Below are 25,550 nucleotides of genomic sequence, written 5' to 3'. Positions count from 1 at the left end.
TTTATTCATTTTGTGCGGAAAAACTGTTTTAGAAAGAGTGCAAAAACCTCAACCCAAAATTGTGAAAGTTGACGCCATAAAGGCAAGAAGTAGAGGACTGAAGCGAAGGTAATTGTGCACAGATATTGTATACAGAAAATGAGGCAATGTGTGTTTCGTATTTTCCTTTAAAAAAAACTTCCAACCTTTAATTACGAATTATCTAAAGTGCTAATAAGTATACATCAGAAGTGCCTAAAGATGTGGAGGATTGCAACGAAACTTTTGTAGGGACAATACGCAAAAAATAAGCAAACATGTGTTTTTAGCTTGTGCGGAGAAAGTGTTGAGGCCAAGGCCTCTTCCGCAAAAAAGTAAATATTATCGTAGCAGTACGGGAAGGAGTGGATTGAAGCGATTGAAATTGTGTGTAGATATTATATATGTAAAATAAGGCAATTCGTATTTCCCAATTGTCCCCATGTAATCTATTTCGAAATATATTGATATCACGAGTTATATTATAGTTATCAGAGTTGTTGTGTAAAAAATATTCTCGACGCTTCGTGCCTACATCTGTTGACAGTGTGAAAATTACAAGGGGGATGAGAAGGAAATCCTCTTTCGTAATATTGGATGTTACTAGAACCAAAGGAGATTACTCCTTATTCCAATTCTATTAAGCGGCGAAAATCTGTCTCCAATATTTGGGGGGGGGGGGGGTTAAGACCGTTCCCGTATTTTTGTAAAGCGATGCTGAAAATATTTATGATGTAGAAAAACAATACTGTGGAGGATCAGGGGAGCAGAGCTGTCTTCAAAATTGGGAGGCGGGCAGATTTGAGGCTTATTTTGGGGGATATCAATTTCATCTCATTTTCCTTTGTGGCAGTCGGACACAATTCATCACATTTCAAATCGGATTATTGGGGGCACAATCCCTCAGTTCCAGGATTGGAGAGGACATGTCCCCCTCATCCTCCCGTGCGATTTGTGCCACTCCTTGTAATACACACACTGTCAACAGATGTAGATACGAAGCATATGAACATTTTTTATACAACGACTGTGGTAACCATAATATAACTCGTGATATCAACATATTTACGAAATAGATTATATTTTGTTGCCAGTTACCATGAAATATTGAAGGATTTTACAACTGATTTGAATATTTCTATTGTTTTAATTCATTATAAACATATGGAGAATTAACATTCTACTTGTAGCTACAAGTGGCTACTTTATTGGTTGAAGCAAAGAAAAAAAGTTGACACCAGCCGGAATCGAACCTGTAACCCCTGAACGTGAGTCACAAATGCTTCTGACTGCCACGCAGTCACTTAATAAATTTGCGCAACGTACGACATACGCGGCGAGTCGAAAACTTTAAGACGCTTTTTCTCTGCTATATTAGGCCATTGCGCTCTCTCAATTTGTAATATGAACACTTTAAATGTTCACAATCATATTGCAAAAAATGGCCCCGATGTTAATTTACCAAAATCTGCTTTCTCCTTGTAAGTGAAAAAAGAACTTCAGGCATTTTTGGATATCGATATTTGTAATTGCAACAATAGCAAGATACGGAGATACTTTCGGTGAATCAGGAAAAGAAAGTGGTCTGAGGCACTATATCTCTATTTTTGTTTTTTTAATTTAAATTTGAAGTCTCTCGACTATAGTATTTTATCATGACAGAAAACTGTGTTTCGTCGTTATCGTAAACGTGTGCAATTTGCTCCATAAACGAGTGATTTTTGACTCTCCCTAAACAAAGCAGTCTTAGCGTAGTGGCGTGAGCATTCGTTTCATGATTCAGGGGTCGCGGGTTCGATTCTCGCTGCGGTAAGTTGTTTTTATGAACTAACATTCATACTTCTGATGTGTAATAAAATGAAAAAAAAAAAAAAAAAAAAATACTCAATTTTTTTCGGTCTTACAAGTTAGAGTGGAGACGGCTTTCTTCACAGGGGAAATACTAGCAAATTGATGTCACATGTCTGTCTACAACCTTAATTCATACTGGGATGGAAAAAGTAACGTGTTTAGCAAGCAATTCATGAATACGACCCCTAAGGGTCATGCTTAGGGCCTAGTATGAGTCATAAATGTGTCTGAAACGATATTGTTTCCGAGCAATTATTCCGAACGTGTTCCACTATTACTCCTACTGCTAGAAATATTATTATTTTCGTTCGCCATTTCCAACACGTTCCATATATCCGTTCAACCACAATTTTTAACCCTTATCCGGGAAAGCGGAGCCTCCCAGGCCCAGTAGCCTCATATATTTTTTCGAATTTTTCAATAACGATAAATATTCCGATGACATAAAATTCTGAATTCTTCTATCTTTACTCGAAGTCATGAACATAACGAGTTGGTAAGGCCCCAGTTGCCCGTCTACGTTGCAAAGTATCTTGCCAGGACAAGAGTTAAGTGCGAACTATTCTTTCTTATATTGGTATGTGTATTTTGTTAAAATATCAATATAACGCATACATAATCCAAAGTCTTTTAACCAAAGAAAGCATGCTACTATGTATCGTGGTAAAGACAAATCCTACTTAATTTCTGTTTAGGCATCCGATGTTTCGATATTAAAGTTGTCCAGGAGCTGACACCTTCTTTCTCCCCTCTCATTTCCTTTCGCACACAAATCGCTCTTATCCTTTTTCTTTTCTTATCAACTTTAGTACGCTTATTTACATTGCAATAGGACGTAGTATTGAGGTCTTAAATTTTCAGTAATAATAATAATAATAATAATAATAATAATAATAATAATAATAATAATAATAATAATAATAATAATAATAATAATGGTATTATAATTTTTAAAGTTACCCTAAAATTAGGCAAAACTTAAGAGATAAATCGGGATTTCGGGAGGGTGTCTGGACCTCCAGGACACACCTCTGCAATTACCAAAATTTTAAACCAAAGCGTTCCACTGAAGTTTAATGTAGAAAGTATTCTACTGTATATTTTGAGGAAGATAACTGTAATAAAAATAACTTAATATCGCTGAACAGTAAGGTATATAATTAACTTTTAGAATATGCAGAAGTAATTATAAAAGCTTTGCTACAAAAATAGTTACACAGACCATAATAAATTCAATGAGCTCCGACATACAAAGTAACAAAATAGCGTATAAGCTTTACTCTACAAAGCAATTTTTACTTAATGAATGGACATACACTATTTCGAGAATGGAGTAAAAGGAGAAATGTTTACAATACTTTTCGTCTCGTCTTGATTTCCATCTCCAAAGCGAGACGTTAATTTGAGTTAGCCTTGTACCGTCATAAATGTAAAGTGATAATTCTCGTCTCAATTTTGTTCATTTTGTAACAGAAACGAGATGAGAAATTCCTCTTCTCGTGAGCAACACTAAACAAAACCGAAATTTTCTTGCCAAATGTTACATTTCTGGTTGTAATGTTATACCCTGAGCGATAAGCTCCTAACTTTTAATTTTCTATGAGATTATTATTATTATTATTCCTGAAGATTTGATAATTCAAGTATTGTAACATCCCAGCATTCAAATATCAGAAGAAAATAAAACTTGTGTCATCGCCGATCAATCGCCACCAAAAATTGGAAAGTAAAAAATACTGGTCGTTCGCGGATCCGATTTGATTCGACTACCTTCAAATTACTGATCGAGCGCCTTGACCACTTAATCACGATTACTACGTAGCAATTGATTTGTCTTTAGTTTGCTTACGAGTATAATACACGCGCTGTATTTGATTCAAAATAAAGGAATTTTGTATTTTGTTTTTAAAAAATCTGTAATGTTAATAATTTAGTGAATACAGTGATATACCGAGTCAATTACATATTCCTGTGTTTTCCCAATCAATCTATTAACAAGCTATTGTTCTGAGCGAACAGAAAAGGCTCTTTATTTAGGCGAGCCAAAAGAAGTAACGCTTTAGATGAGTGGTTCGAGTTGTAGTTTTCTAATCTGGCGGCTCGTATTCGATTCCCGCCTTCGCCGTTTACCCTTTTTAAAATGTTTCATTTACAATGAGCTCCAATTGGATGCTGCTAAATGAAAGATAATCTCCAGTGGAGAAATTCAGTGATGATGTAATCCTGAAAACAAAGGAAGGGAAATGAATGGAGAAAACGAGTTACAGAGTTATACATCGGGACAGCTTTAAAGGGCTCTTTCCCCAACCACTGCTTCATTTCACCCCCACAACCCTCGGCTAGTCCTCGCGAGCGTGTAAGCTGTCATTGCTCTCAGTGTTGTCGTACCTCCGATCCACTTGTGTAGTTAAAAGTCCGGCAAAATAAGGAGAGAGGTTTCCTTCCTATTTTCAGTTAACAACAACAAAAATTAAAAAAAAAATTCAACTAGGAAAAAGGAATCGAGGCAACATTGGTTTTTAGCCGGAAGGGATCATAAATCTCTACCACGTGTCGCGAAGACTAATAGGGGAAGGTCCTAAGGGGTGGACAGGGTTTTTAGAATTCCTGGAAGAAGAGCCCTCTCTTTCTGTCCCAATGTATAATTCTGTTAATGGTTCTATATTTGATATTTTCAGTTAATTTCGTGCATTTTTAGTTGATTATTGACACTATATTCTCCCCTTTTCTCTTTGTGTCTCAATGTGTAAAATTTCACAAATATTATACAAATCATGAACCTTCAGTTATATTAGCAAGTTAACGGGAAATAAGCCTACTTTAATACGGATAAGTTCTCCAACTCGTTTGAGTGTTATCGAATTTTGCATTTTTAATATTTACAAATAAATTACCAATAGTTAACATTTTCAAAAATTATTTAAGTTGAGTTATGAAATCAACAATTTCTTCTTTCGAAGTAGTATTACGTATGAATCAGTAGCGCCGAAACCTAGGAGCTCACGCCCTGTTAAAACCCCCAAAATTTTCATTAGGGGTTGGGTTCTTCCCCCCAAATGATCCATCCATACTTTTAATTGATTTACAGGCAGGACTACTGTTAATAGTTTCAAAACTCAGCGCAAAGCTTTGAGTTAGTTAAAAAAAAAAATAACCTGCCATATGTACTGCATAATCTATCCGTATATTATTTGATACGCTGATATGTATAGTTATTTGAACTAAGTAAACTTGTTTATATAATCCTCATTTGAGTTAATTATAAGATTAACCAAATCCCCCGACTGTTATCTTCTCATCAGAGCCTCTGATATCCGTATATTTTTTCAAGTGGCTGTGTATAGTTTTACGTGTGTATCATACAAACAAGTACTGTGAGTACAAGTATCCAAAGACTCCCTTTTGTCATTTCGTTAGCCAGCGTTTCGCTACACTTCTGCACGAAAACATTCTTTACGATTTGTGCTTTTAACAGTTGGGGGCAACTTCACGCTGCTGTGCTAGCTACTACCAGGCGTAATTAATCTTCGAGCAGGCGTTAGTTGGGTTGCCTAACTCACGGACTTTGTACATCAAGAATTTCTGTGGCCCGCTGTACACAAGATAATTTGGCAGGGTTCTGATTCTGCATAGCCAACAACTAATAGACATTATCTAAGATCCATTTTTAATTAGCATGATATTTGCAAGTAAGCGGTAAAAGACTTAGGAATAGACTTTTATAAATGAAATCTTTCAATTTTACGTCCCACCATTATGCCGGCTAGGCTGAGGGAGACTGTGATGGAGAAATGGTGGAATAAAGAAAGTGAGGTGAAACGCGAGAACCCCGAGAAAACCCACGCACACGGTGTCTGTCCACCACAAAGTTTACTTGGCGCGTTCTGGGATCGAACCAAGAACCCCATGTACCAGAAGAAACGCAGAGAGAAAGAAAGCAATTTTTAAAATATTTTATCTTTAAAATACAAACGAGAAGCATATTAACCCCAATTTTTTGGTAAATAATTTCTTTTTATCGTTTTTCCTACAAGCTGCATATATAATTAAACTAACAAATTGCATATATAATTTTGTAACTCCCGGAAATAATTCATGTCAGATGCCAAGAACGCATAAACCAAAAAATTACTTACGATCTGTTCTATGAGGTCCCAATCAACTAGAGTATCTGGATCGGTGAAGTACGGCGTATAGTCTGCCTCTGCCTTTACAATAAATTGACAACTGTGAAGAAATGAGAAGGCAATATCTTAACATTCATACTAGTGGTGTATGTATTTAGTAAACATAAACATACTATAGCCATTCCTGTTGGTCTAGTGGCTAGCCTTTTGTCTACAGAGCCCGGGTCCGATTTTCACTTTAACCTCTATGTCTACGTCTTCCATAGAATCTGTGTTAAAAAGGGATGTTAAACTTCACCCAACGACCATATTATACCAAAGTTATTTTCTTTGGAACTCAAAACTTTTCCTTTTATTTTTGTCCATACAGACGTCAGCGAATGCATTGCTTTAAGAACTCTGTCCATCTACCTCATCTGAAAGTCCATATTCTCACAAACTTAAGAAAAATAAAGATCTTGATGTAATAGTCAAAGGAGCTTAAAATTTGCTTGATTTGCTTCTACTTACAGATAGGAGCACAGACCTTTATAGCGAGAGGGTGGGTAGACTTCTTTCCTTTGTACATCACAGAAACAATTCTTGAATTTTTCTAATCTTTCAAAAACAGAGCAATATATATGGAGATAGAGCGGGGAATTTTGCTGGCGACAACTGGGGCTACTTAGTTACCTATAATCAACTTCTACTATTAAAACTAAGCCAATATATAAAGGTAACCAAGAAAATTCTGTCGCTCTTTGTGGAGGTCTGTGTTCCACTGGCAAGGTCAGTTGTCGGTGTGGATATATCCAACACACTACCTGCTTGTGGCAGTTCAGTTACACCGTGAACTTGCGTAAGGACAGAACGAACATGGGCCTCTACAGAACGTCATAAGAGCTGTACGCTGTACGAGTTCAAACTGGAGCCAAACGCCGCTGCAGCGGGGCGGAAGATATGTCAGGCCTTTGATGAGGGTGTCGTGACTACGAGGACAGTGCAGCGGTGGTTTAACAAGTTTAAGAATGGTGACTAAACACTCGAAGCAGCACCACATGCCGAAAGACCAAAACACATGTACAAAATTAAGATCTTCAGGCAGCAACTGAGGCGAACAGTGACCAGACATGTGAGGAACTGGGACAACAATTCAGAGTGAGTGGAGAAACCACCTGGCAGCACCTCCATCAACTTGGGACGTACTACAAGTTGGGTCGACGGATCCTACATGATTTGAATCCGGGTCAGAAGGCAACGCGAGCTGACATCTGTGTTTCTTTGCTGTCTCGTCTGAGGAAGGGGCCATTTCTGGACAGGGTGCTGACATGGGATGAGAAGTGAGTCCTGTACAAAGCTCCACGATACCATCATCATTGGTCAGCATCCCATGAACCGGTTTCAAAACAGCAAAAAGCAGCACTGCATCAGAAGAAAGTCCTCCTATGGGTTTGGTGGACTGCTTGAGCATCGTGCATCGAGAACTGCTACCAGCTGGTCCGAGCACCAATGCAAGTGTGTACTATCTGCAGTTGAGCCGTGTTCAAGAAAAACCCAAAACTCGAGTCAGCACTTCTGAATCGCAAAGGGGTTATCCTGTTATAGGACAACGCTAAGCCACACGGGGCTAGGATGACCCGAACACCATTCTACACCTTAGATGGGAAACACTATTACCATACTCTCTGGACATTACACTGTCCGGTTATCACCTGTTCCATTCTTTGGACAATCACCTTAGAGGAAGCCAATTCAGATCTTAGTACACGTGCAAAATGCACTTGATACCTTCTTCGCTTCATAGCCCACAAAGTTTTACCGCGATGGGATCCAAGGTCTTCCAGAACGTTGGCAGAAGGTCGTCGATGCTGATGGGGACTATTTTTGATCTTCAAGATAGTCTTAGGTGACATATCGATGCTCGAAGGTGGTGGGTGAAAAAGCGACAGAACTTTCTTGGTTACCTTAAAAAAATTACAAACCCATAGTTATGTATATACCAACAACGCACGTTTTTCTACTTCGTTTTTAATGTTACTTTTAGCCAAACATCTCATTTACTCGAACACTTGATGTATCAAATGAACCAAAAAGTATAATTTAATTTTCCAAAGCTTAATTATCACACAATGCATATTAAGACACGTGTGTACTCAACGCTTTGGTTCACAAGTTTTCTTATAGAAATCTTTTAAGTATTTTCATTGTGACGGGGGGACGGAACAAAAACTGTAAAGTCTCTCGCAAGATGACCCAAACATCTTAAATCGACTACCCAGAGACTTGAAGTATGTATTGTCACCACATCGCCCATATCTTGACCGTTGCAACTAGTTTTTTTCCCCAACTGGTTGTTATTGTAAATCCCTCAACTGCCCTCAAGACTATAGGTGAACGCCGCACTATCAACAAAAACTTCTCTTCAATGACTACATAGGGGAATCTACCATTCCAGTAATACAATATAAAATGATACAAAAGATTGAGTCGGATGTGTATGTCCAAAACTGAACTCGAAATAATTTAGGAAAAAACTTGGCGCCACCATTTGTTGCGTCTCTGACGCGAGAGATCACAGATCGATTCACGGCGGTAGCTCGTTTGATTCGGATTCCATGTTAAGCTGTAGGTTCACGTCTCAGATAGTCTCGCTGATGAAAAAGACGCTAAACACACCGCTAAGACGCAATAACTAGCCAGTCATCGCCTATTGGCCTCAATGTATCCGAGTTTATCCCTGCACCATACAACTTCTATTGTAGAAGGCTTGTATGAAGCACACAGCCTTCCTTCTTTACAAGCTTTCCACAGGCCAAGGAGAATGCTGACAACGCGAGGAAAGTGCTCTCTTCAGGATACCAAACCCGCAGAAATCCATAGGCCTGGCATTTGATGGCTTGACCAGTATATTTTCAAATGAAATAACCTTGATACTGATGGTTATCTTCATTCGTTGCAGAAACCTGTGGGAAGCACATGATGAGCCAGTGACACAGCCAGAAACTCAAGAGGGGCACACACATCTACTGTATATCGCGTTGGAGGTCAATACACAGACTACCCGTGATCGGCTGGAATGTGAGCGATATGGACGGCCCGATTCACGTTCTTTTCAGTTTTTCTTTAGTTATATGGATTTGAAATACTGACGAAATTAAGCTAACAGACAGAAAACACTAAGTTAAACTCGCTACAGCAATAAAGACCTATAGCGGTCAAATTGTTCTCGTTGAACTGGATCTCTTAACTCAGGTTGTTCCCCAATTCCCTTATGATGCTGGATCAATAAAATTTTACTGTCCCCACCGAAAGTAAGGGACCACTCACACAAAGCTTGTGTGCGTTGACAAATCGGCTAACAAGAGCCCAATAATATACATACAATTAATTTAAACGTCTACTTCCTTTTTTAATGCATTTTATTTGTACCCGTAGACGGAGAATTTTGATACATATGCTATAAAGAACTCAAAAAGGTTAAGAATACAGCATATAAATAATCTGCTGAAATTTCACATGAATTAAATACAAAGTTTCTGGGAAGTTGTGATAAAATATAAAAATAACGTTGTAATATCAAAGAATCCGCAATAATAATAATAATAATAAACACTGGATGTGAGCAAATCCAGTACTCACTCTACTAAGGGGAAGCTTGAGCCGGGTCAGCCAGTACCTGGCTACGCCACTGTGATGAGGCCTTCTCTTGATGCAAAGAGACTTGAAGATTGGCATTTCCATACAGACGAGGCAGGTCTGACCTATAAATAGGTGTCAGTACGTGCTGCTGATAGTATGCAGAGTTAATTTTGGTTTTTAGGTTCCTGATGAATAGTGAACCTTCAATTATAATAGCATTTAAAACAGTGACAAAAACCTTTGAATTGACATATTATTTCTGAACAGAATTTACGACCGGTCAAAGTGTACGTAATGATGCGAATTTTACATTATTACAACTGGATAGATAAATCCAATCTCCGTCCAGCACAGCAACCAACTTCTACTTGTCACCGGATAGATGGTGCTCGAAAGTGGTCTTTCTCTCCAAACGATGGGTGTCAATTAGGTAATGTCACCAGCACAAACACTTTTCGGAGATTTAATTTGTTGCGCAGGGTTCGATCCACACGTCTCCGAGACGTGTCATAGCATGGCAACCACCTGTTATGTACGAGCGGGAGGGTGGAGGGATACTGGAAGGCTATTCGACGTAACTTCTGAGAAATGTGCAATCACTGCAAGGACGTATTCGACACTTATTGGAGTGTGAATATTTAGAACTTCTTGGTTTTATATAACTTAACCATGTTCTTGATAGTAGTTGATTCTATTGTACATCCATTTTCCTTACACTGTTATTGAATTTTAGGTACAGCAAATTTGGTGTGGAAGTGCCACGATATACCCTTCCCAGCATGATGCATGTATCACATGCTCACAGCGAGAACAGTATTGACGCTTGTAGCTGTGTTGCACTTCAAACCACCCAGCGATTGATACCTATGCACATGGGTGGGGTTGAAAGTTGGACACAAATATGCGACTCAACCTTTTAGATTTGATCGAAAAAGTAATTAAATCTGTATTTAATTCATCGTTCCAAATTCTATTTCCATTAAAGCAACCTTCGATACAAATTATGATGAAGAATACAAAAGTAAAGATTATACTTACTTGGCTTGTAAAAAATGTTCCTTGTTATATTTATGACGATGAGTAGTGGATAACCATCTACTGGATCCTCGCCCGCCTCCCCCTCCATGGCCTGAACGCCAATTGAGAGAGTTCACCGCACCAGATCGAGGGGCATAATGAAAATTGAGCAGGTGGTTCAAGTTTTGTTTCCTGCTACCCTGAACAAAAACTGATCCATACTCTGCCTCCTCACTTTGTGTTACCTGCAAAGAGAAAATCATTTTTTAACCGGAATATTCCTAATACGCACAAACCATAATGGAATAACTAATTTAAGAGAAAAAATGAAATGAAATCTTTTAAGTTTTACGTCCCACGGTTATGCCGGTTAGGCTAAAGGAGACGATGATAATGAGAAATGAGTGAAAGGGTGGAATGAAGAAAGTGGGAGGAAACGGGAGAACCCCGAGAAAACCCACGAGCACGGTTTGTCCACCACAAAGTCCACACGGCGCGAGCTGGGATCGAACCAGCGACCCCAAGCACCGAAGGTGAACGCTCTACCACTGAGCCACCGCGCCCCCAACTAATTTAAGAGAAACTATGAAATGGTGGAATGAAGAAAGTGAGAAAATCCCGAGAAAACCCACGCACAAGGCTTTTGTTCACCACAAAACTCACTTGGCGCGAGCTAGGATCAAACCAAGGAGCCCATGTACCAAAGATGAACGCTCTACCACTGAGCTACCGCGACATTTTAAACAAGTGAGTTTCGTTTCACAGTGTGAACCTACGGTAGACTTTCAAACTATGGAAATTTAATACTCGAACTTGAAGTAGTACATCTATAACTACTGGTTGTAACAGATTAATAAGATCAAAGATAGAACCTGTTCCTAGAACGCTGAATTCATATCAAAAACCCATTACTCGCTATTCCTTACTGTTTCAGTTCTATCGCGATAAAGGTTGAAACCGGAAATGGCTAATATGAACTAATTCCAGACTGAACAGATGATCAAGGGAGGAGGTGGAACTTACACTTTGCGAGTTGAACCGAGATTGCAAAAAGCTGCATGTCGATCTCTCTTACCGTTTTTGCTCTACGGAAATCAGTATTGAAACCGGAAGTAGTAAACTTCAACAACTTCCGATTTGGTAGAGTGTTGTGTAACGATATGTTCTCTTGAGATCCTGAATCGTCTGCAGAAAAGTTTGTCGCTACCTCATACCACTGTTCTATGGCGATAAATGCTGAAACCAGAAATGATTATAGTACGGCACCGAGCTAAAAGCAATGTGACTGAATGCTTTGTTCATGCTGCTTTTCATATTTCGGTGACCGTTGCCGTACAATTGCGAAATGTGAGCAGCGTATAAGGATGCTAAGCTGGAAGTAGGCTAGCCTTAGAATAGACATGATGGATTCGAGACTGCCCACGGGCGAAGAATCCTCCCACAGCGGTTAATTTCTTTGAGAAATTCTCTCAACATTTCCGGATGAACTCGGAGCGGCCCTTGGGGGTGCGGTGGCTCAGTGGTAGAGCGTTTACCTCCTGTGCTTGGGGTCCCTGGTTCGATCCCTGCTCGCGATGTGTGGACTTTGTGGTGGACAAACACCGTGCTCGTGGGTTTTCTCGGGGTTCTCACGTTTCCTCCCACTTTCTTCATTCCACCATTTCACTCTTCTCTCATCATCACCGTCTCCTTTAGCCTAACCGGCATAACCGCGGGACGTAAAACTTAAAGATTTCATTTAATTTCGGAGCGGCCCTTCGCATAAAGACTAATCTAGAAGCTATTAGTGTTGTCCAGGTAGACCCAAGCTTCACCGAAAGTGAAAACCTATTACCATTTTTTACCTGGATGATTCTGTTTTGCATAGCTTTCCTGCATTCGTGGATCTCTCAATATATTTGAGTAGGACATTTAGGAAGAAAGTTCATTATTATGGGAAATCAATGAAACTGTATTTATCGCTAAGTCGCACAAACATCACTTACTATTTTTCGATATGGTCACCAATCTCTGTACACAACATTCGAACGTTGCACCAATCGTTCAGTTCCTTGTCGATAGCAATCCGCTCCTTTGGCCGTGGAACTACTGGCGAACCATGGATTGAATTCATTGCCCATTCGTATGTTCTTTAAACCTGCTGACAATATGAAAATCGCTTGGTGCATATCTGAACTGTAGAATAAATGATACCATACCTCCCTCTAAACGGCTGAAAATAATTTCATTGTGCGTCAAGTGTTTCATTGTTGCGAAGGAGAACGATGCTGTAACTAACTTGCCACACTTCTTGTTTTCTTGTTGGAAGTGCGCAACGATAGCAATGTTCGGCAGTAATAGTTGCCTCCATGCGTAACCTGCGTAAACCATCCCTTCACAACCGAAGTAAACAGTGGCTATGAAATTCCCCGCTGAATCGTTACTTCCTATTACTTCTGCACAGACGAAGATGTGGGCCTCCAATCCATAGAGGTCCTCTTTGTTTCCGGTGTGAAATTACGCACGTATATCTGATTTCCCGTAATGATGCGACACAGATCATTGCCTAGCACATAATAACGCTGCAAGAAGTCCAGAGAAGCTTTACACTCTGCATTTAGTATTCGGGTGTCACTGTCCGCGGAACTTAACGTACGCACAATTCTCTGTACTTTAGATCGTCTCAGACAATGGAAACGAACACTGTCTTCTGAAATATGCACTTCCCTTGTAAATACTGCAAGTGCAAGCGTACCTTTTACTTTTCTGATGTTTTAATCTGTGCTCATCGAGGATGGCCTTCCTTACATATCCGTGGCTGATCACAGAGCCACGAGGGAGCCCAAATGTAAGTACAAGAGTGAATTCATACAAAATAATAATGACGCACAATGGTAAAAGATGTTTACTGCTTAAGGAGGAACTATCATTCTCAAGATGTAAAATCATAATGTATCTCTGAAAGCATCATCTGCACACCCAATACAAGGTCGCCCGTTCCGAGTTCGAAATCATAGCCAATTAAAAACAACAGTAATTTTCAGATATATAAATCTGCTGCGTTCTTTAAATTCTTACTGGTACTCCACACAACGGACGTGGACATGGAAGAATTTTTTTTTTCTGTACCCAAATTATGACTGGCTATCTCTTCAAATAAGGATTGTAGAACATTTTTGTCTTACTGGTCGAAAATCACGACATATTTCTTTGCGCGGCAACTGGATCCTTGGCAAAAACTGTTCCTTTTATCCAAACATCTTACTCATATTATGTTGCTGATGTATTATTCCATAGACAAAAAGGAAACTTCTCTTCCAAAGTTAAATAACACACAATGCATATTAAGCATAATGTGAACTCAACACTTTGGTTATCGTACAAAAACAAACAGCAATTCAGAGTACTCTCGAGACTATTTTTGATAATATAGGTTAAATTACAAAAGAAGTTTAAACTACAACCCGTCTGAGTTTAAATTAATTTAAAAACGAAACCAAATATAGCAAATATTTGCATAAACATTGCAAGTATTATAGTAGTTATACGCAACAAACAAAAACCACTGACAACTGATAAAACTCTTGGCTCTCTAAGAGGTACTGTTTTAAAAGCCAGAAATCCACTAGTTATCATAGTACAATTGTTGTCTTACGATATTCAAAAACGAAAAGTGTGGTAGAAAGTGACTAGAGTATCTCTGGTGAATAAAATACAACCCGACCTTTCTGTGGAAAGTCCACATTCTTTCATGCACAATACCCCGACTTCACAATCTGAAAATTTACAGATACTGAGGTTAGCACATTTTTATTCAAAGAATAATTTGCAAACCTTCAACTGTTGTCCTTTAAGTGATCACTACCAAAAAATACTTTGCTGTCATGAAAGTATGTTGTAAGTTTGCAGTGGAATCTCGAAACCCGCTGAAGGAGACAAGAGAACTTAAAACGGTACGAGGATTACCAAGTAAGACGCATTCAAATGTACACAGTCTGTCCAGTAGAAAAGGTGACTACTGAAAAATAAAAGATTAGTAGGTTACAATATCACGTATTTAAAATAGACACCTCGTAAGTCAATACATTCAATGAAGCGGATATAGAACTTGGTGCCTTTGTACTCCTGTTTCAGAACAGCCTCCAAAATCGCTGTCAAAGGCTTTTGTATGTCTTTAATGGAGTCAAAATGCCTTCCTTTCAACATTAATTTCTGTTTCCGAATTAGACTAAAATCGCATGGTGCCAAATCTGGAGAACATGGGGCTGATCGAGCGCCACGATCCCCCTTCTGGCCATAAACTGACATACCATCCTGCATTTGTGCACGAGTGCATTGTCACACAACACGGATCATGAGCCTTTTTGCCGATACTCAAGTCCAACTCCAACCTGGCAAACAGACGTTACAAAAACACCCACACAATACTCTGCATTCACAGTATAACTCTGGAGTGAATCTCTTGTTAATGATTCCTTTGGAATCCAAGAGAGCAAGAGCAGTTTCGATTCGGCTCTTCTATATGTATACTTTCTTTGGATTTGGAGACCTTTGATCTTCCATTCCGAGCTCTGACGCTTTGTAAGTGGCTCATACTGAGAGTACTACACTTCATCATTGTTACAATGCTTGACATGGATTCACATCAGCTACTTGATCCATGTTTCCAGTTGTGTTCCATTCTGCAATGTTTTTATTCGCTACTGTGGCACGAACTGCACACAGACTTTTCGTTTGCTACAATTTTCGGTTTGAATGAAAGGAATAGTGGGTTTGGAAATTCCAGTAAGATCCTCGATGAGTTGTGCATAACCATCTTTGTGTACAATCTCCGTCACTGTTTGGACGTTTTTGTTAGTCTGCACAGTCATTACCGGTTCTGGTCATGGATAGTCTTGAATGCTCTCCCAACTATCACGAAATCTTGCATACCACTCAAATACGTTTTTACAGTTCAATGTTTCACTATAGTAAACGGTTTTGATATGAGCAAGCTTAACAGAGATATTTTATTTATTTTATTCTTATTATTCATAACATTTGCATAAGCAACCTAAATCTTATATTCAGACTTAATATATATATTTAATTAGTTTAGTTATTTTATACACATTAGATTTCAAGCTAATCATCCTGATATTATTTTATTTTATTTTAAATTTCATTAAGTTTAGTGGCATAACAGAAAACTGCTTTTTTTTTATATATATTTGTGGAAAGTTCTGTATGATTTTTGAAACTTCAGGGAGACAGAGGCTAGTGACCTTTAGAGTACCAAAGATTGCCAACCTATAGTAACTAGAAAATACTATAAACAAGATTCTTTCAATGTGTTATAACTATTATAGAAATATATTGTAAGAAAAGGAAAGAAATTCTAAGGATGGACAAAACAAAATTGGCGACAGAAAGCCGATGAGCAATTTTGTTAAACTATACACATCTAGATACGAAATTTCGAATACAATACGTGAGAAATTGTTTCACTGACCGCGATTTTCACACTTTTAATGGAACCGCTACCTCTCCGGTGGGGGTGGTTCAACGGATCTGGGTGCCTAGTCAGCGAACCTTCATCAATTCAATTTTCATATTGTTCCAAGGTTACCAGAAGGTACGGATATATGAAATATGTTTTTGAATATAAATTCCAACCTATAACAATTCTTGGACAGATCCGATATAGTTATATTAGTATATAGAATCGCGATCCTTACCGTATTTTCTTTATAGAATAGCTATTTTGGCAGTTTGCTATTCTTTGCTTAATTTTAAACTCAGTATGTTGATTCTGGCACTCCCGGCATGCCTTGGAGTGTGATGGAGGGTAGCAGAAGACAATTGTCTACCACCAACAAGTTATTTGGTATTTTTTTCTGCTTTTTAATAATGACAACTCCACCCAAGTTTATAAATGCAAAATAGGATATTTAAATATTGGTTTTCAACTTTTGTTACATGTCAATTGTAATTCGTTAAACGGTAATATCATTAATTATAAATGTAAACAGAAAAGGATATCGGTCACTGAGAGAGGTTGTTTACATTCGAAAAAGAAACAGTAACCGCTAGAGGGATACACGCGTCAGGCCTCTCGCAAGCAACCCTTATTGTGAAAGAAAGTCCCGCTATCCTCTGACAATGAAGAAAGAAAAAAAAACTTTTACAGCCCCGCGGAGGAGGCGAGTTTTGGTAAAAGCTCGCGTTTGTGTGAGTAACAAAAGCAAAAGAGAGTAAAACATAGAGTTAGTTGAAGATCGACTGTCGCCAATGTCAGACAATTTTTTTTTTTTTTTTTGGGAGAAACTGAAAGTTGAAGTCATATCTTCATATATACATAACTTCAGCAGTAAATAATGGAGCACAGGTTATTTGGACATCTGTTATAAAAAGATATTTATTCTGAAGAACCACATTTTATTTGGTGCTCAAGTGAATAATCTTTATTGACATAAATTTACAGCTGAAAATGTCTGACAAGTAAACGAATATTAGTTTAGCATACCAAAAGTGAAACACTGTTTGCATTGCTGAAGTTCAATTTTATTAAACACAAGGCATAAGACTGAGTTAAAGATGCCAGTGTGTTTTATCAGCAGTTTCTCTGAAACTAAAACTTAATTCTCAATAGAAGACAAGATCTAAAGACAGTGACTCCCAAAGAAGAAGGATAATAGGACCTCTCCCGGAGAATCATCTGGAGTGAAGTATAATTACAGTGACTGTGAATTGAAATATCTTGTTTAAACGGTATAGTGACAGTGAACATTTGAATTGAGAGAGATCTCTATTATTATTTTTTTTTATAAAAAGAAACTCCAGTTATCAAGTTGATAAAAAAAAAAAATATATCTATTGAATATCTAGTGTATATATATATATATTGCGTGTGGTGTTGTTGTGTGTTCAGTAGTGAAATTAAAAATAAATATGTGTGCATTTCTAGAAAATGTTTGGAGTTTTTAATTGAATACTTAGCCGCAGGGTGAGTACAAAATAACTTGTATTTTTTTTTTTTTTTTTTTTTTTTATATATATATATATATACTTTTCAGGCATTTCAGGATATGTTGTGTCTGCCAGATTTAACTAATGCAATTTGATGATAAATTCACATTTTCTTAATATTAAGATAATATCTGACCTAAGTCAGAGCTTCAAGCAGCATTACTGTCCCTAACGGGGCAATGGGACGTTAATATAGAACTCATGTTTACAGGAATGTAAATTCTAACTTTATTTGTATTTTGGCTCTACCGACACTAAATTATTTTTTTTTATTTTTGGCTAATCTAAATTTTTATTAATTATCTACAACATTTACATATCATTTGCATATGTCGTACATTCCTGTTGTGAGAGGGTGAGATGGGTATTGAAAGCACCTCCCACCTGTCTCATGCTCTTCACAGTTTGAATCACTTGAAACGTCTCTGTTGCATTTTTACCTAACACCCACTGAAAGTTTAATGCAGGTACGTTGCTCCATTGCTTCCTTTCCGATCGACGTCCAACAGATAATGTCAGTCACAACACCGTACCTATTTACCGTCACTGCTAACGCCTTCCAATTTTGATGGAAGGCAGTGGAAATGTGTCAACGTAGTACGTATACTTCTCTATACATGGGGCTAGTGGTTCCGAAAAAACACCCACTGGATAGACTGTAATAATAAACATGCAGCAACTTTTTTCAATGAATAATTATTCCACTTTACTTGCCAAATACCCGATTTCTTAATAATGCGGAAAGTCAGTGTCATATTGGAATAATTATAACTCACGTACGTAAGTGAAGCTCTGTGTAGTGGAACTGTATTTAGTTGATTGTTGTATTACACGGGTTCTTAATTCTCAATATATTCCTTTCCTCAAGTTTCCAATGACTTACAGTTCTCTACATCTTATTTTGAATTACATAAAATAGTGAAGTGATACTGTTTTGGTATCTTAGGTCAATAAGGTTAAAGGTTTTTAACCACACAGCCAAGAGGGAGTTCTCCCGGTGGAAGAGCACCAAACGTACGTACTACACTAATGCAAATGTCACTTTAAATTGCACAGTTTTGTCCTATATTATATATATAGCTCCGCTGCTCACAAAGAACGTAAATAGAAATCAATCAATCACGCGAAACAGTGATCTGGATCGCACTTTAAACAGTAGGTTCCGTCTCATGTAGAATCGGTTCTCCAATCAACTAAGTTGTGATTTTATGAAAGTTGAAACAAACAAAATGGAACAGGAACAGATGGATCTCTTACCTTGGTACTCTCCTTTCCACTTCCGTAATACTGTCCCCTTGGTCTAGGTCTTTTGTCGAAAGTCTTGCCTTTCTGAGGAACAGGCTTTCTGTTTTGTTCATATTTTGGAGCAATGGATCCATTAGATTCTCGTCTGCGTGAAGTTTTGGGAAATGGCTTGACACTGGTAACATCTGAAATATATCATAATCATAACCAGAACTTATTATCGTTTAAGTTTAAAACAGGCTTGCATAGACATAATGGTTATATATACGTAAAGAAAGATTTAATTTAAGAGTACTAAGGAGAGAAAATGATCCTTCATACCGCATCCCAATCATGAGAACCATGACAGAATACTGTTTCAGGCCACTTTTGGGCCCTTCAACACAAATTCTACAGTTTAATCGCCCAGTAAAAGTACGCATTGGATCACTGGGTTTCTACGGATGCACAGAAACTACAACCATATTTTAGTGGGTGGTGTAGCAAATACAAGTTATTTTAAGGAATGGTCTGGAGATGGCATGAATGATTCTCAAATCTGGAATGCAATGCAGGATCTACTTTTTAAAATAATAAATATGTATCCAATAGATTCCATGAGTAAATATATTAAGAATTTTTGTCACAAAATCATTCTTTAACCGACCTTAACCTCACATATCTATGTTCAGATTAACTTTAAGTGGACGGAAATAGATTTTCTCCTAATACCTTAAAAAACATACTTTTAATTCCTAATATCTTAAAAAATTTTCTTCTTACCAACATTCCATTTTTAATAAGCTAGCTTGCATGACGATTTTGTGACTCCCTGGGAAAGCGAACTATTTCGTAATAAATCCGCAAGCAGACGGTTCGAATACATGTAGCATTTCCCTTATGAAGAATTGTTAAGAAGACGACACATAAATCAGTCGTTTTCTTTTGGCTTTGTATCAATTTTGTGATGTATTTTTTGTAAGCAAAATCATCAGTTGGAAGCTAAGACTTCATTTACTTTTTCCCTCCAGAGGTTTTTACATAGGGAAGCAGGAAGCCACCAAGCAGCAAATGAATGGCACTGATAAAGACGTCAACAAACATCGAAACAGTTTGAGTAGTCTTTCAATTTCCTGGATACAAGGTAAGATTGTGTATATTTAAGTTAAAAATTCTCCGTTTTTCTCTTGTGAACTATTGCAGGCAACCACTAAAATTTCCCCAGATTTATGCGAAATCATTGCAAACCAGGACTAATTACATACCGGTATTCAAAACAATGTTTATATTATGGTGGTACCTCAATGTCACTCGCTTATATTTTATATATATATGACCTATTGTTAACCTGAAGCAACGTACTACGTCACATCCCCCTCATTCACCATAGCATTACTCAAGTCACAACGGTCGGTTGTTACTCGAAATTATCCAACTGCCTTCATGATTTGGAGCGCCTCTAGTGGACTTTGTTCGAAGTATAGAGGCTTGGCTCGAAGTGCATACTTTTGTTCTGTTGCCACTAAAGATCATAATTCAGGCCATACAGGGATATATATATATATATATATATATATATATATATATATATATATATATATATATATATATATCCTATCAAAAATTGAGGTTTCAGAATCCTGCGGTATTCACGCAACAATTTTATAGTACAGTAGTAGTTTCGCTACAGGCGTATAATTTGAAGTACTCACCAACTACCCCTATAAAAAATTGTTTCGGAAGTATCGTAGGGTTGTGAAACGTGCGTAATTGAATAGTTCACATATCAGTTCCTAAATGAAGTCTTGACACGACTAAGGTCCCATAGTTTTGGAGCTATGGACCTTTAAAGTTCACTTCTTCATGTTTCCGGCAGCCTATAACTCCGAAAGGAAGCATTTGTGCACCCAGGTTGGTCTATATTTATTGTCTTATCTTGGTGTCAGGAATCACCCAAACGTTGTCGTTGCTTTGAAACACCTTATAACGTATTTCGCATTACTATCCTTTAGGTCTGAATAGTGTATATATACTGCAACGTTTGTAGCCATGGATGGGAGATAAAGAAACTTGCTTACCCATCTAGATTACCGACGCGTAATTTCTGACCTCTGCATTAAAATAGGCACTAAGCAGGACCTACCTTGTTTGTATATCAGTAAATTTGTCTTTGGATATTTGCGGTGTACTGTGTATGTCTCGGTTAATTCAGTGGATCTGAAGCACGGGGACAAGTAAATGTTGCTTACCAGATTTGATTTTGAATACAGATACATCAAGAAATTAGGGAATGACACTTCGTTAGTGGAAACGTTCGACGAGAAGTAAACAGCGAAGCTACTCAAATTGACTACCACTGGATTAGTGAACGTGCTGGCAGAACCCCATTGTCTACAGAATGTGTCTCGTGGTGTAATATCATCTTGAGAACTCCTAAACGCCACTGAGGAGATTAAATCAGAGCTGGCTGACCAACATGTAGATATAGTTCGTATCAAAGGTGATTTTAAAGTTAAGAGATAACGGTAGTCCATTGATTCCTAACCTTTGTGCTACTCGTTTTCTATCTGTCAAACTTTCCCCCTATTTAGGAAACAAATCTCTTCCTGCACCCGTAACTACTAACAGTGGTAAGTCGCCAACAAAATAAGTATATTAGAGGCATTTACGTATAATTGTATGTGTTTTGTAAAGGAAACTAAATTTGTAGCTATTATTACTCAACCAGCAAGAGTTTCCTATAGCCATTTCATTCAGATTTTCGATTCAGTGATTTGATCTTTTGATTTCAGTTTTGAGGGGCTTACCTGAGGGACTTGATTGCTTGTAGAAAGTCATGTAATTCAAGGTTCTATTTTGTTTGAACGGGGAATTATGGATATGACGTGACAGTCTTCAATGCTACACGTAGTTTGTTGAGTGTCTGCTTCATTGCTGTTGATGTCGTGATCGATGAATGTGGTTCTCGAGGTGGTTTCTTGTGCGGGTTTTTCATTTTCGGATTAATGTTATTTTTGAGTCATGTCAAACCGTATGGAGATTTGTTTTGATGAAAAAGTCATAGGAAATCTAAATTTTTATAAGTTAACTACATTAATTTGCGGAAATGATATATTAAACCTTAAAAGGATTTCTAGTGTTTGTGAAAAGGAGCAGAAGCTATTCAACACAGTTCGACATAATCGGTAAAAAGTGTACTTTGTATGTTATTACTGTCAGTATTTGTTCTTACTTGAAGCCATCTTAAGATAAATTTGAGCCGCACGCACGGGTGAGAAGGGATGATGTTGCAGTTTGTATATTTTTTGTGGAATAGGACATTGGGCAAAAGTAGTTTTTATTTATGAAGTATGCTGCGGAATTGTGCACATCGCATTGAAATATCAGGTATTTGGTTTTTAATTATTTTTTCCTTCCTTGTAAAATATTTACTTGGTTTTGCTTGCTGTTGCTTCATTTCAAGTATATAATTTTGTGAAATTTCCACTGCACGTTAATTGCCGTTTTTAAAACTGTGATGGGATTAAAAAGGGTTCGGGGAGACGTCCTCCCCTCATGTCTATAATTTACTTTCGTTTTCTAAGAAGGAGTGGGTAGGGGCTTGCCCCCCCCCTCAAGCGCTTTTTTTCATTATGAAAGTATGATGTCCTTGCTGTAATTCATTACAGTCGGAACCACCATAATTTCTAACAGATTCCATTTGTAAGGAACTAGTTCCTGGTGATATTTCACGAACTGTTCCGAGGAACCGGTTTTTTATGAATCGGTTCACTGAACGATTTAATTGAATGAAATGGCCTAACTAAACTCTTGCCCTCATAACCTACTCTATTGCCTATGGAACCCGAAGATTCAATGCTGCATTTACAAAAGTTTCCAAACTGACTTCTGTCCTCAGCCAATAGGATACTTTCTAGTTTGTATTCATCTTAATATTGTTCATCTGCGCCTAGGTCTTCCTAATGGTCGTTTTCCGCCTTAATTTCCAGTTAAAATTTTGAAAGCATTCTTACTTTCAGATGGTATTTAATAGCTCCCCCAAATCCATTGACGGGCATTACTGCTGTATCGCCGGACCAATTTGAAAATCGAAGAAAGCAACAAAATGTACTGCATTCGGTTGGATTACATTACGTTACGTTACGTTAGATTACTTTATTAGGTGTGTAGTTTTACTATACGGATCCATAATATAAGTAGTAGTAGGAACGGGTTGGAAGGCCCGCAGGAGTTACTTGAGTTCTGTTCTCGACATGAAATGGGCAAATTAAAGACTTGCCCCTTTTACAATCTATGGATCCGTATAGTAAAACAAGTGTATCTCTCCGCGAAATAGTCCATCCGCCTCTGCATACAGTGCCGCATATAATATCAAAAACAACCAAAAATTACGACCATTTTCTTAACTTTTACTATTTACCTTACCTGACTTTCACTCATTCTTCTTCACAAACTTAAATAAATTCTCCAATTGACCTGGCAAATGGGTTAAGTTCCAAAGTTGGGCGTCCGTTTCCAGCAAAATTTTTAAAATTTACAGGAAAGATATGGATAATTTGATCGTTTGCGTGCTTGATAATACATAAGTCTCGAAAAATCTGTTTGTTATTAATAAGCGGTTGTAAACATGGGACTATACGGCGAGCGGAGGGAACTACTTGGCGCAAGGTAACAAAACAGTTACATTGTGGGAAAGAGATGAGCATTTATGTTATTAACATGGCGAATGCACAAGGGCAATGAAGTAACAGTTTTAACATTTGTGAAGCAATACGTTGATAACGAACAAAATCTTTTAAAAGTTTGTGAAGAGCACGGATTAATGAACCTAGCAACAAATTGCAGAAAGTGTGCAAAGGAGATAACAGCGAAAAAACGTGGCGAAAGCGGACGCCCAACTTCGGAATATATGCCCAGCAAATTTCCTAAAACTGATCCGGCGATACAGCAGTTAACCCCCATTGACGACTCGAGACGGTAGTGTTCACTTACAGTGAACCGTTGTAAACGGCCTCATTTATGCGTATATCCACCGTCGCTGACGCGCCCCCTCCATACGGATGCACCCGCTTGGCCTCCCCTGCTGGGCTTCTGCCCTGACTCGATTAAATGGCATTTTTTTTTTGGTAGCCACTTGGCACAAATTGGTTCGTGCTTTATGCACTGTAGTTTTTTTTTATGCCATAAATAATACTATGTTTATGCTCACGGCTAAATCACAGTTACAAACAAGAAACCGTAATCACTAGCAAGAGCCAGAGTCGCTACCAAATAATTCGAGGGAGAATCTAAGTAATACTTCTACTTTCAATAAATCATCCATTCTGGCTAAATGACCTAATCGCATAACTATTATCACGCACTCATGCTGTAAATATGTACAAGACTTGGTATAGGAAACATATATAAAGCTATAAAGGAAACATTGTGAAAGTGATTTCTACCTGCACGATAAGCATACACTACTACTATAATGGCGTAATCTATGTTGTTTTAACATTTAATACCACTATATAAACCAGCCAAGGTTTAAGATTTTCCTCCTTTACCATAATATACCAATGTAACATTGGCACATACATATGATAAGCTCAAAGTCGTCACTATTGATAGCAACACATAGCTAAGCCCCCATTGTTACGTGCATTACCTTGGGTTTTCTTAGTTTCTGTTCCACTCCCCTTTACAGGGGCTTGGATCTGTCGGGCTGCTGGTTTCTTGTCCATTGTACAATCCTCTAACATCTACAGCAACAACGAAGGAGAAAAGAGCTTCTCCGCATGGAGATACAGAACGCAACTTGAGACCCGTCATTTTCTCAGTAAGCCATGATTTGTAAATTTCAAACAATAAAAATATTACTTCCGTCGAGGTACTGATTAATAATATAAATGCAAAAGATTAAGAATACAAAAAAAATCACACTTGTGGGAGCAGGGAACTCCCTGTCGCCGAAAACGACGATTTTTAAACTTGATCGACCTCGACTTCACTGTCGTCGCTAAAATGGCGACGGAACAGGCAAGGTTCGACGGAAAACCCGAAGCTAAAACGAAAGCTTTTGTTTTCTGCCAAAGCGAAAGAGCGATTACCACATATATCATAAGATTAAATGGAAATATTTATTAATGTATCTTCTTTTGTTTTTCAACAATGGTTTATAATGATTAACGATAGTCATTTTAAATAAAATTTAAATAATATCAGTATCTTTTTTTCGTACAATTTCAGAATCATAAACAATTGACATACGAAATATAAACAGAGCAAAAACAACATTGTGAAACTTGGAATTAAAGCCCCAATTTTGACCAGTCTCCGATAGTTAATCCGAAAGAATGCAGAACAAAACTTTAATTAGATTATACGTTGTTGCTTAATTTTCATTACAAGCAACTGAAGCAAGTCAACGAAAAACAAGTAAAAGCATTATACTTTCATAACATCCGGTTTAAAATTAGCATTGGCAAAATATTAGCATTGTAAAAATGCACTAGCAGAAAAGAAGGAATTAAAAACCAGGGATCTTCGTTTGCGGGGATATCAAACGCCTCTGATTTATACATGTATTTCCCACTGCAACATAATGGCGCATTTTAGAACAAAATCGGAACCGTTGGAATTTTAGGGCCCAGTCAACGAAAGATATTTATACTACAATTAAAGTTCTTGATAATGATGCCAACTTGAAATGCTATAAAATCCCAT

General features: G+C 37.8%; 1 protein-coding gene across 1 annotated transcript in view; it reads right to left on the bottom strand.

The window, feature by feature from the left end:
* LOC145694393 (E3 ubiquitin-protein ligase RNF10) overlaps nt 1-24,888 on the bottom strand; it is a 75,866-nt gene extending 50,978 nt beyond the window's left edge. The window contains exons 1-4 of the mRNA XM_081770568.1: nt 24,493-24,888; nt 18,876-19,048; nt 10,653-10,876; nt 6,006-6,096 (exon numbers count right to left, since the gene is read on the bottom strand). Of these exons, the coding sequence (XP_081626694.1) occupies nt 6,006-6,096; nt 10,653-10,876; nt 18,876-19,048; nt 24,493-24,586 (582 nt within the window). The 5' untranslated portion in view covers nt 24,587-24,888. The remainder of the gene's footprint in view (nt 1-6,005; nt 6,097-10,652; nt 10,877-18,875; nt 19,049-24,492) is intronic.
* Nucleotides 24,889-25,550: the final 662 nt, after the last annotated feature.

The sequence above is a fragment of the Thermobia domestica genome, chromosome 9 (genome assembly GCF_964235325.1).
Source record: "Thermobia domestica chromosome 9, izTheDome1.hap1.1, whole genome shotgun sequence".
Classification (NCBI taxonomy): domain Eukaryota; kingdom Metazoa; phylum Arthropoda; class Insecta; order Zygentoma; family Lepismatidae; genus Thermobia; species Thermobia domestica.
Note: the sequence above shows the minus strand (reverse complement) of the source record. Positions and strands in the feature narration are given on the sequence as shown.